Source organism: Gopherus evgoodei, chromosome 1 (genome assembly GCF_007399415.2).
Source record: "Gopherus evgoodei ecotype Sinaloan lineage chromosome 1, rGopEvg1_v1.p, whole genome shotgun sequence".
NCBI lineage: Eukaryota > Metazoa > Chordata > Testudines > Testudinidae > Gopherus > Gopherus evgoodei.
Window position 1 is genome coordinate 855,290 of NC_044322.1, and position 15,423 is coordinate 870,712.

Below are 15,423 nucleotides of genomic sequence, written 5' to 3' on the forward strand. Positions count from 1 at the left end.
ACACTAGTGAAGACTTAATAAAAAAACTCTCAGAAGGGCTCTAAACCTTCCTAATTTGTACTACAATATACGTCTAATTACTGGGCCTCGGGGAGAAACTTTCCTTGGGAGCAGGTTATCTCATAGCTGCCTATTTCAGGGATTCTTTAATCTTCTTCTGAACTATCTGCTACTGTGCATTTGAATCGAGGCCAGATGGACTACAGGTCTGATCTAGTCTGGCAATGCCTATGTTTCTATCGATGGTGTAAATCCAAGACCATGCTTTAGCTTATCTACCTTAAGCTCCTGGGAGTCTCTAGACTTGCACTGAGGTCAGAAAGATGTCTCGTTAAATATCATCTAGTCTCATGGGATTTTTTTTCTTTCAGGAATGATATTTCAAAACTCCTTAGACCTGTTCAGGACATTATGTTAGCTGTCAATGACACTGAATTCAGCTCTGCAGTGTTCCTTCTCACCGGGATACCTGGGCAGGAAGATGTCCATCTCTGGATCTCTGTCACCTTCTGCTTAATGTATGTTATTTCAATAGTAGGAAATTCAGTCATTTTGTTCATTATAAAAACAGATCCAAGCCTCCATGAGCCCATGTACATTTTCCTTTCCATGTTGGCCATCACAGACCTTGCCTTGTCGATAGCCACCATGCCTACAACACTGGGTATATTCTTGTTTAACTCTAGGGAGATCAGTCTGGATGCTTGTTTTGCCCAGCTATTCTTCATTCACTCACTTTCATTCATTGAATCATCAGTACTCCTGTTGATGGCCTTTGATCGCTTCGTTGCTATCTGTAACCCACTGAGATATGCTTCTATCTTAACCCTGCCAAGACTTCGAAAGATGGGACTGGTGTTTGGGCTAAGAGGGGTGTCTTTAATATTCCCACTCCCCTTTCTCCTTAAACGGTTCCAATATTGTCGAGCCAATGTCCTCTCCCATTGCTACTGCCTGCACCAGGACGTTATTAAGACGGCTTGTTCAGACATCATAGTCAACTACATCTATGGCTTCTTCCTTACAGTTACAGTGGTAGGGTTGGATTCACTGTTCATCTTCCTCTCGTATGTTATGATCCTCAAAACAGTGCTGAAAGTCACGTCCCATGCGGAGTGCCTTAGGGCCCTGAACACATGTGTCTCCCACCTCTGTGCTGTCCTCCTCTTCTACACACCACGGATTGGCTTGGGTGTGATACACAGATTTGGGAAGGGCTCTCCTCCATTGCTCAGCCTTCTCCTGGGATACTTCTGTTTGTTTGTCCCATCACTTATGAACCCAATTGTGTACAGCATGAAAAACAAACACCTTCATGCGAGGATAATCAGGGTATTCTTCAAATGAAGGGTCAGTCCATCACTTGGCTCCAGGGCCAGTGACATGAGAGATGAAAAACACAGGCCACGAGCACCTATTCTATTCAGGACCTTACACCTGAGATAACACGATCTAGTGAACTCCACTCTATAAAGAGAGGTTCAGACATGGTTTAAGGCCTAGAAGAATGGGAGAGGGGCTGGTGAGGGAGCCTAACACAGTGGGGGAAGGAGACCAAGGCAGGTAGCAGCTTTTACAATATGTCTGTGTTCATGGAGAGCCAGTGGACCAGTGTGATGTTTGCTTATAAAGAGCTGTATTGGTGCCTGCTCCGACCTCAGATTTCCTCTTGACAGAGTCAATAAAGAGAAAGAATGTGGATGTTGTTTCCATTATACCTGACTTTTCACTGTTCCATCTTCGGTTAAACATCTATGAACCAGGGGAAAAACTGTAGAGCTGTTCTGCAGTTCCAGTCCTCACCCTTCCTGAGCACTCTGGATACTGCATGATCCAGACTGCACCAGTTGTGGACAGGAGCTATTTAAGTGACACGGTCACCCCCCTTTCCCTGTGCCCTCAGCCAGGTGCATGTGACTGAGTCGTGTCAGATACATGATTAAAGCAGGAGCCCCAGACTCAGTCATTTAGGCAGCTCCTCTTCCATTGAAGACTGTGCACTGCACACCTGATGAGTCCACCCCCATCTGAGTGTAATGCCACCGAGGCAGAGCAGTGCTACATGTGTTATTAGGAAATGGGGAAACTTTTGTGAATGATGGAGCCTATACAGGAAAGATGGGCTCCACCTAAGCCAAAATGGAACCAGATTGCTGGTGCTTCACATTAAGTAACTTGTAGAGCAGTTTTTAAACTAATGGCTGGAAGAAAGCTGACAGGTGCTGAGGAGCACGTCGTTTGGACAATGACATCTGTTAGGGAGGATTGATTAATGGAGATTCTCTATGTCCTGGTAAGGAGGTGAGGATGGAAGATGATAAAATACAGGTAGGATCTGTTGAGAAATAGTCAAATTAAAAAAAATGTCCCATGCAATTACATCATGTAATGCAGAAAACTAAATAATCTGATGGGTGAACTAGAGCGCCTCATATTAAATGAGGGTATTGATATAATAGCCATCACAGAAACTTGGTGGAATAAGGATGATCAATGAGACACCGTAATACCAGGGTACAAAATCTATTGAAAGAAAAGAACAGGTCATGCTGGTGGGGGAGTGGCACTATATGTGAAAGGAAGTGGATGCAGAGACAGTTTCTTGATATCGTAAAGGACTGCTTCTTGGAGCAGCTAGTCCTGGAACCCACAAGATGTTGTGAAGGCCAAATCTATGACAGGGTCCAAAAAAGAACTAGATAAATTCATGGAGGATAGGTCCCTCAATGGCTATTAGCCAGGATGGACAGGGATGGTATTCTTAGCCTTTGTTTGTCAGAAGCTGGGCATGAGCGGCAGGGGATGGATCACTTGATGATTCCCTGTTCTGTTCATTCCCTATGGGGAACCTGGCACTGGTCACTATTTGAAGGCAGGATACTGGGCTAGATGGACCTTTGGTCTGACCCAGTATGGTGTTTGTAGAGGTGGATAATAGCCCTGCCCTGCCTCACAGAGGTAGTGAGAAGATAAATACATTCCAAAAGTTATGTTCGAATGAGGGCCTGACACACAGGAGTCCTGGTGAGAGACACAGGGCCAGATTCCCTCTTTGTCCCCTCTGTTTGTGCTGCCCTAGCAATGCAAAGGGACAGAAATGGGACTCAGCTTGCACACAGAAGCACAGCTAGCTCCTAGCCCAGCCCAGCCCGTTCACTGTAAAATGATCACCTTTTCAAAGGAAAAAAGCGGGACACAAGCAGAAGCCCCATCCCCTCTGTGACCCCCAACTATGCTCCTCTTCTTATTTGAGTCCCCCTCTCTGCCCCATCCCATCCCCCAATACCCCACTCCTGCTCCTTCTCTTTACCTGAGACTCCAACCTCTCTTCAGGAGAGAAGCCAGAGCTGGGCCATGGTAAGGGCTGCTCAGGGATCCAGAGCCACTCCTAGGAGCCCCATGGTTATTTTTTAACAACTTTTCCTAACACTTTTTTTCTGATTGTTAATAAACCTGTTTGTTTTAGGAAGGCTGGGGTGACTGTATAGTGCTTGTCACAAGCACCAGAAGGGAAGAAACAGAGGAATGCTGCCAGACGTGCATGGTGAGAAGCATTTAGCATAGATGGGTTATTGTTCCCAGTTCAAAGAGTGGAACAATTATGAGATTCCTCCAGAGACAGGAAGGTAAAGGGACCATATATCCTTGTTTTACTGTGACAATCAGAATTCTTCTTGATGAGCATCTATCCTTGAATTCCTTCCAATATTAACAATAGCAACTTATTCAAATTGCAGCCAAGACAATGATTCTTAGAAGCCTAAAATTAAAAGCCGGAAGGAGTGAATAGTTTATCTAATCCAGAGATTTTCAAACAGGGAGTGTCAGGACCCCCTTGGGAGGTGCAGAATGTATTCATGGAGGGGGGATGTAACAAGCTTTAGGGAAAATGACCTTCCTGTGCACATCAGGTGTGATGATGATTTTTAAAATAGACTCCAGAGGTGATACTGGCAATACAGGCCTAACTTCAGCACCAAGCAAATTGGATCAAACTCTAGTAAAGAGCAGAATTATCAGCCACATAGGTGAACATGATTTGTTGGGGTAGAATCGACACAGCTTTTCAAAAGGAAATCATGCCTCACCATTCTATTACAATACTTTGAGGGGGGAACAAACATGTGGTCAAAGGTGATCCATGGCACATAATGTACATGGATTTCAGAAAGCCTTTGACAAGTTCTATCACCAAAGGCTCTTACGAAAAGTAAGCAGTCATGGGGTAAGAAGGAAAGTTCTGTCCTGGATCAGTAACTGGTTAAAAGATAGGAAACAAAGGGTAGGACTAAATGGTCAATTTTCGGAAGGGAGAGAGGTAAATAGTGGTGTCCCCCAGGGGTCAGTAGTGGCAACAGTTCTATTCAACATACTCATAAATGATCTGGAAAACGACTTGTACAGTGAGGTGACAAAATTTGCAGATGATGCAAAATTACTCAAGATAGTGAAGTCCAAAGCAGACTGCAAAGAGTTACAAAGGCATCTCACAAAACTTTGTAACTGGGCAGAAAAATGGCAGATAACAGTCAGTGTTTGTGGAAAATGAGAAGGGGGAAGCACTCTTTTATGGCCACCCAGCCAGTCAGTTAGCAATAGAAATCCTTCTTAGTAATGGTATTCTACTTGCCTTACCTGTAACAGGTTAAGAAGTCTCACTGAAATGCTTAGGTAAGAGGAAGTGAGTTGGCACCTGACCAAAAGAGCCAATGGGAACACTAGAAACTTTTAAAATTGGGGAAAAAAAAAACAAAACAAACCTTCTTCTCTGTGTCTGTGTGGTTGTTCTACAAGCTGGAGAGACAGAGCAGCAGATATGCTGTAAAAATCTTGGGTCAGGTATAAAAATTCATCATTTATCTCTAGAATTGCTCATTTGGAACTACAGATATATATATAAATAGGACAGAAAATGTTTAGCTCAACACAATGAGTTTTACCTCTTAATTTTGGGCTTGTGGTTTCCTCTGTGCTAACATAGGTACCTTTGTTTTCTTTTGTAACCCTTAAACTGGACCCCAGGAAACCCATTCTTGGTGTTTAATCCCTATCAGTTGCTCCTTTAATATCTAGCAACAGCCTGATTATTCAGATGTGTTTTCTTTCTTTTTTTTAAATGAAATTTACCTTTTTTAAGAACATGATTGGATTCCTGTGTCTTAGGAGGTTAAGAGGTCTGTGCATGTGTTTTTCAGTTAGCTACTCAAAGGAAGAAAGGGTTCCAGGTTCAGCTGGTGGAAACAGCTGATTTCTTTTTCTTTTCCTTTTCTCGGCTCTTCCCCAGAGGGGAAGTGAAAGAGCTTGAGGGTGCCCCACAGGAAGGAATTCCTACGTGCGTCTACCTGGGCTCTCAAAGGGGTTCTGCACTTGGGTGGTGGGAAGCCAGGGGCCTATGTAACCTTGGGAATTTAATACAAGCCTGAAGTGGCCAGTATTATTCTTCAGAGTCCTTGTGGGCCCCTACCTTCTGCACTCAAAGTGCCAGAGTGGGGAATCAGCTTTGACTGTGTTGATAAGTGCAAAGTAACGCACACTGGAAAACATCATCCCAACTAAACATACAAAATGATGGCTCTGCGTTAGCTGTTACCACTCAAGAGAGAGATCTTGGAGTCATTGTGGATAGTTCTCTGACAGCTCCTGCTCAATGTGCCGCAGCAATCAAAAAATGAAGAGAATGTTCGGAACCATTAAGAAAGGCATAAATAAATAGACAGCAAATATATTGCATCTATATAAATCCATGATGTTCCCACACCTTAAATACTGTGTGCAGTTCTGGTTGCTCCATCTCAAAAAAGATTCATTTGAATTAGCAAAAGGACAGTAGAGGTATGGAACAGTGAGCAGAAGAGAGATTAAAATGATCAGGACTGTTCAGCTGGGAAAAGAGATGGCAAAGGGGGGATAGGATAGATGTCTACAAAATCAGGGGTAATGTGGTGGAAGTAAGCATGGAAGTGTTATCTACCCCTTCACAAGAGCCAAGGGTCACCCATGAATTTAATAGGCTGCAGATTTCAAGCAAACAAAAGAAAGCACTTTTCCACACAACGCACAGCCTGTGCAGCTCATTGCCATGAGGCGGTGCGAAGGCCAGAACTATAACTGATCCGAAAAGAATTAGGTACGTTCCTGGAGCTCCGTAAATAGAAATTAGCTGAGATAGTCAGGGGCTCTAGATGTCTCTAAACCTTGATCATGAAGTGCTCCCTCTGTTATACAGCTGCCATAGCCCCACCCTAGCAGATACCCAGGGGCTGCTCTGTTTGGGAGGCCGATGGGGGCTAGTGCTGCCACCTAGGGGCATGTCCTGTAACATGAGTGATAGAGGCCCGTGCTTGGAGCTAAAGCTGGGCTGAAAAAAGAGGTTTTCTCCCCCATGAAAAATATTGACCCAAACTAAAATGTTTCCCTTTTCATTGATTTTTGTGGGGGTGAGGATGAAATTTCATAGAAAGTAGCTAATTTTTCTCTGAGTGCTAAGTTGCCATGATGAGCCCCAGCTATAGCTGCCTGGATGCCAGTTATCCCATCTCTGTGCAGTCCCCTCCACACTGTACAACACCTGCTTCAGTCGATCTTGCAGGCAGCGGCTACTGTTAAAGGACCTAGTAGAAAATTTCTGATGAACCTGTGTTAGCAGGGAGCTGGAGAGGGTCCTAGAGCAGTTGTGGAGGCCCAGGATTGTGGTTGGGTGGTTCTAGCTACCAGTGGATCACTGAGATCTGTGCATAACTATGGAGATCCCTGGATCCTGGGTCCCCCTTTTCAGTCCTTGGGGAGAAGGGAAGGGAACCCCCCTCCTGGAATGATGCGAGGGAAATTCCCAGGTAGGAAGCCATGTGGAATCTCTCCTTCCAGGCCTGCACCTTGGGTTTGTAATGCAGGAAAGGGGGCTGCCAGGAAGAAATCGGGTCTTATATTATTATTATTAGTAGTAGTAGTAGTAGTAGTATTCTATTTTATTTCAGCAAGATCACAGCGATGACAGCATCATTGTTACCACTCGGCCACCCACGAGGTAGCCCTGTGAATAATCAGAACCATACAAGCAGTGATGACAAGCCCGGCCTCCAAAAATAGAGCCTGTGGGAGAGTTTCCACTGCAGTCCAGTTGGGTAACATCTCCAGGCATCCCCTGTGATTTGGCCTCCTGCACTTTACCATTGGCCATGATGAGAGTCAAAGCAGGTGCACACTAAGCTAAGCAGCAGAGATTCCCTGATGGCTGAGTGGACCCCAGGGAAATGTGCAAACATGCTTCATAAAGACACTTGCCTCCTATCTGAACAGATACTGCCTGATGCCTGTGCAACATGGCAGACGATTCCTTCTCCTTTTGGGTGAAGAACCCTGGTGTCAGCGGCTCCCTTTCTAGCAGGAATTGGGTGAAGTGAAGGGGAATTGGCTGCAAGCTGTTTATATTTGCAGATCTTCTGAGCAGCGGCAGAGGACTCATCTGGGCTATCAGGGTGACTCAGGGATGCAACTGGAGGGCAGGCAGCACTACATTGCTTGAGAGCCCCTCCCCTACATCTGCCCATGCTCCAGGCTGGGATAGTCAAGCTTACAGAGAAATCTGACACTCAAAGCAAACTCGGAGTGTTAAAACTCCAGAGCCCCAAGTCAGGATTTGTCTAGGAGTCACATTTCTAGAGGTGCCGTGTGCTCTGGCCCGATCCTGCCAGGGGCTGTGCAAAAGAAGACCTCACAGAATCTCAGAGGAGACCCCATGGAATTCAGAACCTGGTCCTAAAAATACTGCCAAGAAGCAGTGACATAATTCAGACTGTCAGGAGTGGAGAAAATATACAATGAGTCTATGAAACACGTTTATAAATAGTTTCAACTCAAGACAGAGAAATACAATGTCCATTTTCACCATGCACTTGCCATGTGTAGAAACACATGTCATGATACAATAGGCCACGCTCAGCAGTGGAGGGCTAGAAAGTGAGTCTGTGTGAAGGTCACAACTGTAAAAACACACAGTGCTTAAGTAGATATCAATGAGGCCAAGAGATGAGTAGGATTCAAAGAGGAATGGATTTTTATAAGACGTACCAGTAAGACTTTTTTTCAAAAAATGTTGGACGGGCTCTACTCTAAACCTTTTTGATTTGCACCACAAAATATGACTATGTAGTGAGTTTCTGGGGAAACTTTCCCTGGGAGAAAGTTATCTCAGAGTTGCCTATTGCAGGGTTTATTTCACCTTCCACTGAAACATAGGTAGCTGCCACTGGATACTGGGATATATGGACTACAGAGCTGATCTAGTCGGGCAGTGACTGTCTTCCTATCAATGTAAATCAAAGACTATATTTTTGCTGATCTTCCTTGAGCTCCTGGGAGTCTCCAGACTTGCACTGAGAGCAGAAAGATGTCTAGTTAAATATCATCCAGTCTCCTGTTCTTTTTCCTTTCAGGAAGGAAAGTCCAAAACTTCTTGGACCTGCCCAGTACATTATGTCAGCTATCAATGACACCAAATCCAACTCTGCAGTGTTCCTGCTCACCGGGATATCTGGGCAGGATGATGTTCATCTCTGGATCTCTGTTCTCTTCTACAGATCCAAGCCTCCATGAGCCCATGAACATTTTCCTTTCCATGTTGGCCATTACAGACCTTGGCTTGTCAATAGCCACCATACCAATGATACTGGGTGTATTCTGGTTTAACTCTAGGAAAATCAGCCTCAGTGCCTGTTTTGCTCAGCTGTTCTTCATCCACTCGCTTTCGTTCATTGAAACCTTTGTGCTCCTTTTGATGGCCTTTGACTGTTTTCCTGCAATCTATGATCCGCTGAGATATGCTTCTATTCTAACCATGCAGAGAATTGCTAAGATGGGACTGGTGTGTGTGCTAAGAGGAGTATCCGTAGTGTTTCCAGTACCCTTTCCCCTAAAACGGTTCTGATACTGTCAAGCCAATGTCCTCTCCCATTCCTACTGCCTGAACCAGGACGTCATGAAGATGGCTTGTTCAGATATCACCATCAATAGCATCTATGGCTTGTTCATAATAGTCTTCACGGTGGGTTTGGACTCGCTGCTTATCCTGCTATCATATGTGATGATCTTCAAAACACTGCTAAGCATTGCATCTCATACACAGCGCATCAGGGCCCTGAACACCTGAGTCTCCCACTTCTGCGCCGTCCTGCTCTTCTACACACCAATGATCGGCCTGTCTGTGATATATAGATTCGGGAAGGGCTCTTCTCCCTTACATCAGATTCTCCTGGGTTACATCTACCTGCTGGTCCCACCACTGATTAACTCAATTGTGTACAGTGTGAAAAGCAAACACCTTTGTGTGAGGATAATCAGGGCATTCGTCAAATGAATGGTTAGTTCATCACCTGGCTCCGGCACTGGTGACATGGGAGACAAACACAGGCCACCTGGACCTTACACCTGAGCTGACATGAGTTACTTATCTTCACTCTGCAGGGAGATGTTCAGATGAGGTCTAAGGCCTGGAGCTAGCTGAGAGGTACTGATGTGGGAGGACAGTGCACTGGGGAAAGGAGACCAAGGCAGGCAGCAGCATTTACAAAGTGACTGTGTCTGTGGAAAGCCGGGGACTGATGGAATTTTGCCCCACTAAGAGCTGTACCAGTCACTGCTGTGACCTTAAAATTTATGTCAATGCAGTCAATAAAGAGAAGGGAAGTGGACGTTGTTTCCCATTACACCTGGCCTGTCACTGTCTAATCTGAAAAAAGCTGCAGAGCTATCCTGCAGTCAGAGTCCTGGCTCTTCCTGAGTGCTCTGGGGTCTTCATGAACCATGGGCACTTCACCAGGTGTGAACAGGGCCATTCAAGGGGCACGGACTTTTGGTTGTTTGAAATCAGCTGCTTATTTATTCACTGAGTGACTGGTGTTCCCTCTAATTTTTTACATCCATGTGTGGAATTAATTTTGGTATGTGGACCAATATGGAGGTGATGTGTGGCAGGGGTGGGGCCAAGTGGTTTGGAGTATGGGAGGGGGATCAGGGCTGGAGCAGAGGGTTGGGGTGTGGGAATAAAAGGACTTTGGCTGGGGATGCTGGCTCTGGGGTGGAACCAGGGATGAAGTGTTCAGGGAGCAGGAAGGGGCTCAGAGATAGGGCAAAGAATTAGTGTGCAGGGGGTTGCAGGCTCTGGGATAGGGCCAGGGTTGACAGGTTTAGGATGCTGGATGCCCCGTGTTCCCTAATCTTTAGATTGTGTATTAATTATATTGATTACTTAAGAAACCCCAGTGATCAGTCTAGGACTGATAGGTTCTTGTCTCAAAATCAGGCCAGTATTATTTAAATTATTATATTGTAGGGAACTCTGATGTGCACAGTTACAACACTCTCACTATAAGACCTTTTCAATATTTAATGTAAATTATTAATACCTTTTCACAGTCACAAACACCCCAACTTAACAAGCTAGATAAAGAATGTACATCTGCACTTCCATAGACTCACACCACCCCTGAAGTGATAGCCATCTTCTTCCTCATCACCATCACCTTACCCATCATCACTGGTGGCCATCAGTCTGCCACCTCCCAAAGACGACATCTCCTCCTGCTGCCCCTAGGCTGGGATGCCACGTTTACAATATGTTAAACTGACACCATCGTGTTTGTTGCTTGTTCAGTAGGGGATTTTTCCCTTTTCCTTGTGCGTATTTCCTCACTTTACCAGTGGTGGAGTGTCTTTTCCTGTAGGTTAGTATAGCAATGATCTCTACTTATTATCATATATGTCAATTCATTACTGTGGCCCTTTTCTGGTACGGTGTCGCATTTGGTATTTCTGTCCTACCCGGTTATTTCGGGGTTTTCCAAGCTGTGGTGGATCTGTTACGTGGAAAAGAGTATGAACTTAGGAAAGCCCTTATGCCAATCTGCTTTAACACATCATGTGTGGCCCTTCTGCTTTAGTGCATCACCACCTGTCTAACTTTGCCTTAGGTCAAGACAGAGGATATGGCCTGCAGGTGCCTTTCCTTACAGCCAAACTACTTTAATATAAACCCATTATAATCTATTGTAATAAAGCAAAGAATCAAACTCAAAAGGCAATAAGAAATCCATTAGAAAAGCTATAGAGGCAAGCAAGCAGGTGAGCTCTACAGGCTACACCTGGGCTGTGGCAGAGAGAGAAGACACACCCCAGCTCTCTCTCGGCGCAGCACCTTGGGACCAGGGAGAGGTGCTGGGCTGGGGGAGAGGTGCTTTCCCCATCCTGCACGGCCTATGTTAGCCTGCTGCATAGTCACACAGCTTAGAAGAACTTAGTGGGTGACCCCTAGTTTTTGTCTTATGAGTAGTGAATAACTTTTCGTTAGTCAACTTTTCCACACCAGTCGTGATTTTATAGACCCTCCGTCATAGCCCCCCTTAGTCATTTCTTTTCAAAGCTGAAAAGTCTCAGTCTTATTAATCTCTCCATAACCCTAATCATTTCTCTTGGCCTTCTCTGTGCCTCCCTTAATGGTGCCCATGTCCAGCCAGGCTCCCTCTGCCTGGGGCTGGGCTGGGAGCTCCTACAGCCTGATAAGAAGCCTGCCTGCAGGTAGGAGGCAGCTCTGGGGTAGCACAGGCTGCCATGGGTTAATGACCCAAGGTTTCCCTCCACCCTGCAGTAACTAGATACTGCCAGATCCCCTTTTCTAGTTGAAAACCAGGTACCTGGCAATGTTAAATGGCACCTGGACACAAAAGAGTGTGGGGGCCCCAGGCTGGGGGTGGGGCAAGGAGGAGTCATGCGGTGAGGTCATGTGTCCTCCTGTTTAGCTTGCGCCCACCCAGTAATTTCTGAGTGCAGGTGACACCCGCTGAACATGTATCAGAGGGGTAGCTGTGTTAAAACTTCCCTCCCTCAAGATTTGAAAGTATCCTGTCCTCTGATTGGTCCTCTGGTCAGGTGACAGCCAGGTTTACTGAACTTGTTAACCCTTTACAGTCAAGGAGATATAAAGTACTTCTGTGCTATTAACTTTTCTTATCTGTTTATGACAGCATATTTGTGTTGTTCTCCACAGGTGGCAGTTCCGCTGTCAGACCAGAGTGAACCTGCTCACTATCTCTGCAATACAATGGAATAATTACAGGTACGGGTGTAACCGAAGGTTGGTGGGTTACACTCAGGCCAGGCCCTTGTCTCCGGCTCTTTAACGGAGCCCTGACTCTGCTCTCCCAGGAGCCCCTCTCTGCCTGAACGCGGGTTGCTCTTACAGGCCCAGCTCACTAGGTGACATCTACCCTGTCCTTCCATCCAGACTCCAAGGAAAACTGGAGAACTGAGCAGGATTATGACATCACGGGTATCAAGCAGGCTGAACATCTGTAACATAAGAATGGCCACACCCATAGGCGGCAGGTTATAAACATTTGCGGTGCCCGAGCACCAGGAATATTCAGGGCCGGGTGCCCTGCTCCAGCAATATTTGGAGCTGGGTCTCTCCCACGGCCCTGCCTGGATCGGGCCCCGGCCCCTGCGGGTCTCCCCTGTGCTGCCGCGTCTCTGCCTGGAGCGGGTCCTGGGCTCCGCCTGCCACCCTCCCCCTGCGTGTCCCCCCCGCCAGGCATGTCCCTGCCTGCTCGTGCTGCTGGAGTGGAACGGGTCCCGGCAGAACTGCTGGCTGCTGCCCCCAGGTCCTAGTACCGCAATCTGCTAATGGCAGGGCAGGCTGCCCTTCCCCTGCCCTTCCACCCTAACCCTGAGCCCTTCCAATATGCCAAACCCTCATCCCCAGCCACAGCCTCATCCTCCGGCACCCTAATCCGCTGCCCCAGCCCTGAGCCCCTCCCCCCGCGCAGCATGAACCCCTCATCCTCAGCCACAGCCCTCATCCCTTCACACCCTGATCCTCTGCCCCAGCCCTGACCCCGCCCCCCTGCAGCATGAACCCCTCATCCTCAGCCACAGCTCTCATCCCCCGGCACCCTAATCCTCTGTCACCATCAATGGTGGATCTGACATCGCCACCTCCAGGAACCACAATAGCAGAGAACACCCGCGAAGCCGCACTCCAGATTTGTAGGAGTGAATTGAGAAAGCCCCTTACCAGTGTGAGCGGCACCAAAGGGACTGAAGAGAAGCTGGAGCTGCACATGGAGAGGAAGGTGATCTTGGGAGAAGGCTCCTGCCTGGGGCCAGGGGAACAGGCAGGTGAGATCAGGGCAGATCTTCCCAGGACCCAATGCCACCAGGTTGTCTCAGAGGCTCCAGGCTCTGAACAGCTCACAAGATCCACCCTTGACTCTCTCCTTGCTGGACAGGCTGCACACGACCTGCAGATCAAGCAGCTGACAGAAATGTTGAGCAGCTCCCGCCTCATGGTGGGCCAGGTCTCAGTTTGCCAGCAGTGCCGCAAGGCATATCCAGGAAAGATGAAGGATAAGAAAACTCAGAAGCAGACATTTGCTGAGCTGCATGGTCTACAAAACATCGTGGATTCACAGGGTTCAATGGAACTGTGAATTCAAATCTCCCCAGGGACCAGCCACCAATCAAACTCTGCAAGAAGTGCAGTAAGCTTCGATGGAAGAGACCAGCTGGTTCTGCAGGTGCTGACTTGCCCGCAAGATCGCATGGAATTCCAAAGCGATGGACTCCAGGAGACTCCTCAGCATCATCCAACCGCAACAAGATGCCAGAGATGTGGCTCCTTCCAGCAGGCAAGAGCAAGAAGCAGGATGGAATGGGGAAAACTGCTCCCACCAAGCAACGAAAGATGGTGTCCATTGCGACGAGTACAACAGGGCTTTGGCAAGCTGGGGAGAAAGCAACTGGGAATCCTGATGGTTCTCCCTCAAAGTCACCAAAGACCTCCAGAGCTAGGACACCATCCCCTCCAAGGAGCAAAGTTACAGTGCTCAAACAGATGTTAATGTGCCTCAAACAAACCTTCAGCAAGCTTCAAAAGAAAGTGAAGTCCCGAATGTCCAAGGACTCTCGTTCCAGAACACCTGACACTAAATTTACAAAGCCACCCTTTTGGAAGGCAAGGGCCTCCAAGGGTGTCCGGTTACCACACTACTGAATCCCACCCTGCCAGCATGCCCACTAACAGAAGGGACCCACAAATTCCAACATCTCCCTATCATCCAGCGGGTCTGCTAAGCATGGGCTTAAGTGGCTGAGAAGAATGGCTTGTTGTCCTGGGACACAGAGACTGATGTATTAGAGACTCTCCTTGGGGTATGACATCTAAATTCAGATTCCAAGATAAAGGGGGAGCTGGGGCCTTGGATGAGATTGAGGTTGTGGCTAGCTCACTGGATTTGTTACTTTACCTCATATGGTTCAAGAATCAATCCTTCCTTCAAGAGTTGCTGACACTAAATTGACAAAGCCATCCTTTTGAAAGGCAAGGGATCCTAAGTCTGTCCAGTAGTACTATTAGGGGCCTACCATGAATCAAACCCAAACCGGCCCTTTGACCCCTAAAACCCTGCCCCTCCACTCTTAAACCCCGCCCACCTATCACCAGAAACCCCACCCACAGGGATATTATTTCCAGAGTCAAGGCGGACACATGACCGAAAGCAAAGTGTGTCATGTGACCCCTCTAAGAACTCCTCCCACTGTCCTCTACCAATCAGGAATGGTTTCATCCCCATAGGCCTACGCCGAGAGGTCATCTGACCAATCAGGGGTGTTCCAGGGTGGGGTGACTCATCCAGATATGGCTCGTGTGACCCCTCTAAGATCTCCTCCCACTGCACTCTACCAGTCGCGATGGGTTTCAGCCGCATAGAACCACCCCGAGAGCAGATTTGACCAATCAGTTGTGTTGCGGGGCAGGGTGACCCACCCAAATGAGGATCGTGTGATCCCTCTGAGAACTCCTCACAGCACCCTCTGCCAATCAGAGCGCAGCACTATCACCCCATAAGTCCCAGCAGTTGGGACAGAAGAGGCCATCTTTTACCAAGGATGCGTACCTTAGAAATCGTGGAAACATGGATTCCATTTTCACCATCTCTGTGAGCACTTTGGACTTTGTTTTAGCCCCGAAGGCCTTTGAACTTGTATGGAGAAAGCGCTACATTAGCGACAGTTCCCACAAGGGCTCTTTGGCTCAGCCATTGATTGATACGCCAGAACCTGAAACCTAAACTCTCGTGAGGCACCCTGATGAGTGTGATGGCCTCTCATTTTCCACCCCCTATGAGTTGGAAGGCAAACACAGCTTCGAGGAGTCATCGGAGGAGAAGGTGAATGGAAAAGACATGCTCAGGTAAATGAATGATTTAAAAGTGACTGTTGATGATGGAGTGTAATGGGCTTAGGAACCGGGGGGTGGGGGTTGGGCTGTGTCTATTTAAAGACAAGCAGGGAGAACTTACACTATTTCTTTTCTGAAAATCTCTGGACAGCTTGACGATGCCTTTCTCAAGGACCCGGAGGACCTGGACAGTG

General features: G+C 47.2%; 1 protein-coding gene across 1 annotated transcript; it reads left to right on the plus strand.

The window, feature by feature from the left end:
- The first annotated feature begins 411 nt into the window (after window positions 1-411).
- LOC115645518 (olfactory receptor 51G2-like) lies at window positions 412-1,347 on the plus strand. The gene has a single exon (XM_030550290.1). The coding sequence runs from the start codon at window positions 412-414 to the stop codon at window positions 1,345-1,347; it is 936 nt and encodes a 311-aa protein (XP_030406150.1).
- The last annotated feature ends 14,076 nt before the right edge of the window (window positions 1,348-15,423 follow it).

Bases quoted from the DNA above. Each gene is read 5' to 3' on its own strand.
- LOC115645518 (XM_030550290.1), top strand. From the start codon at position 412: ATGTTAGCTGTCAATGACACTGAATTCAGCTCTGCAGTGTTCCTTCTC.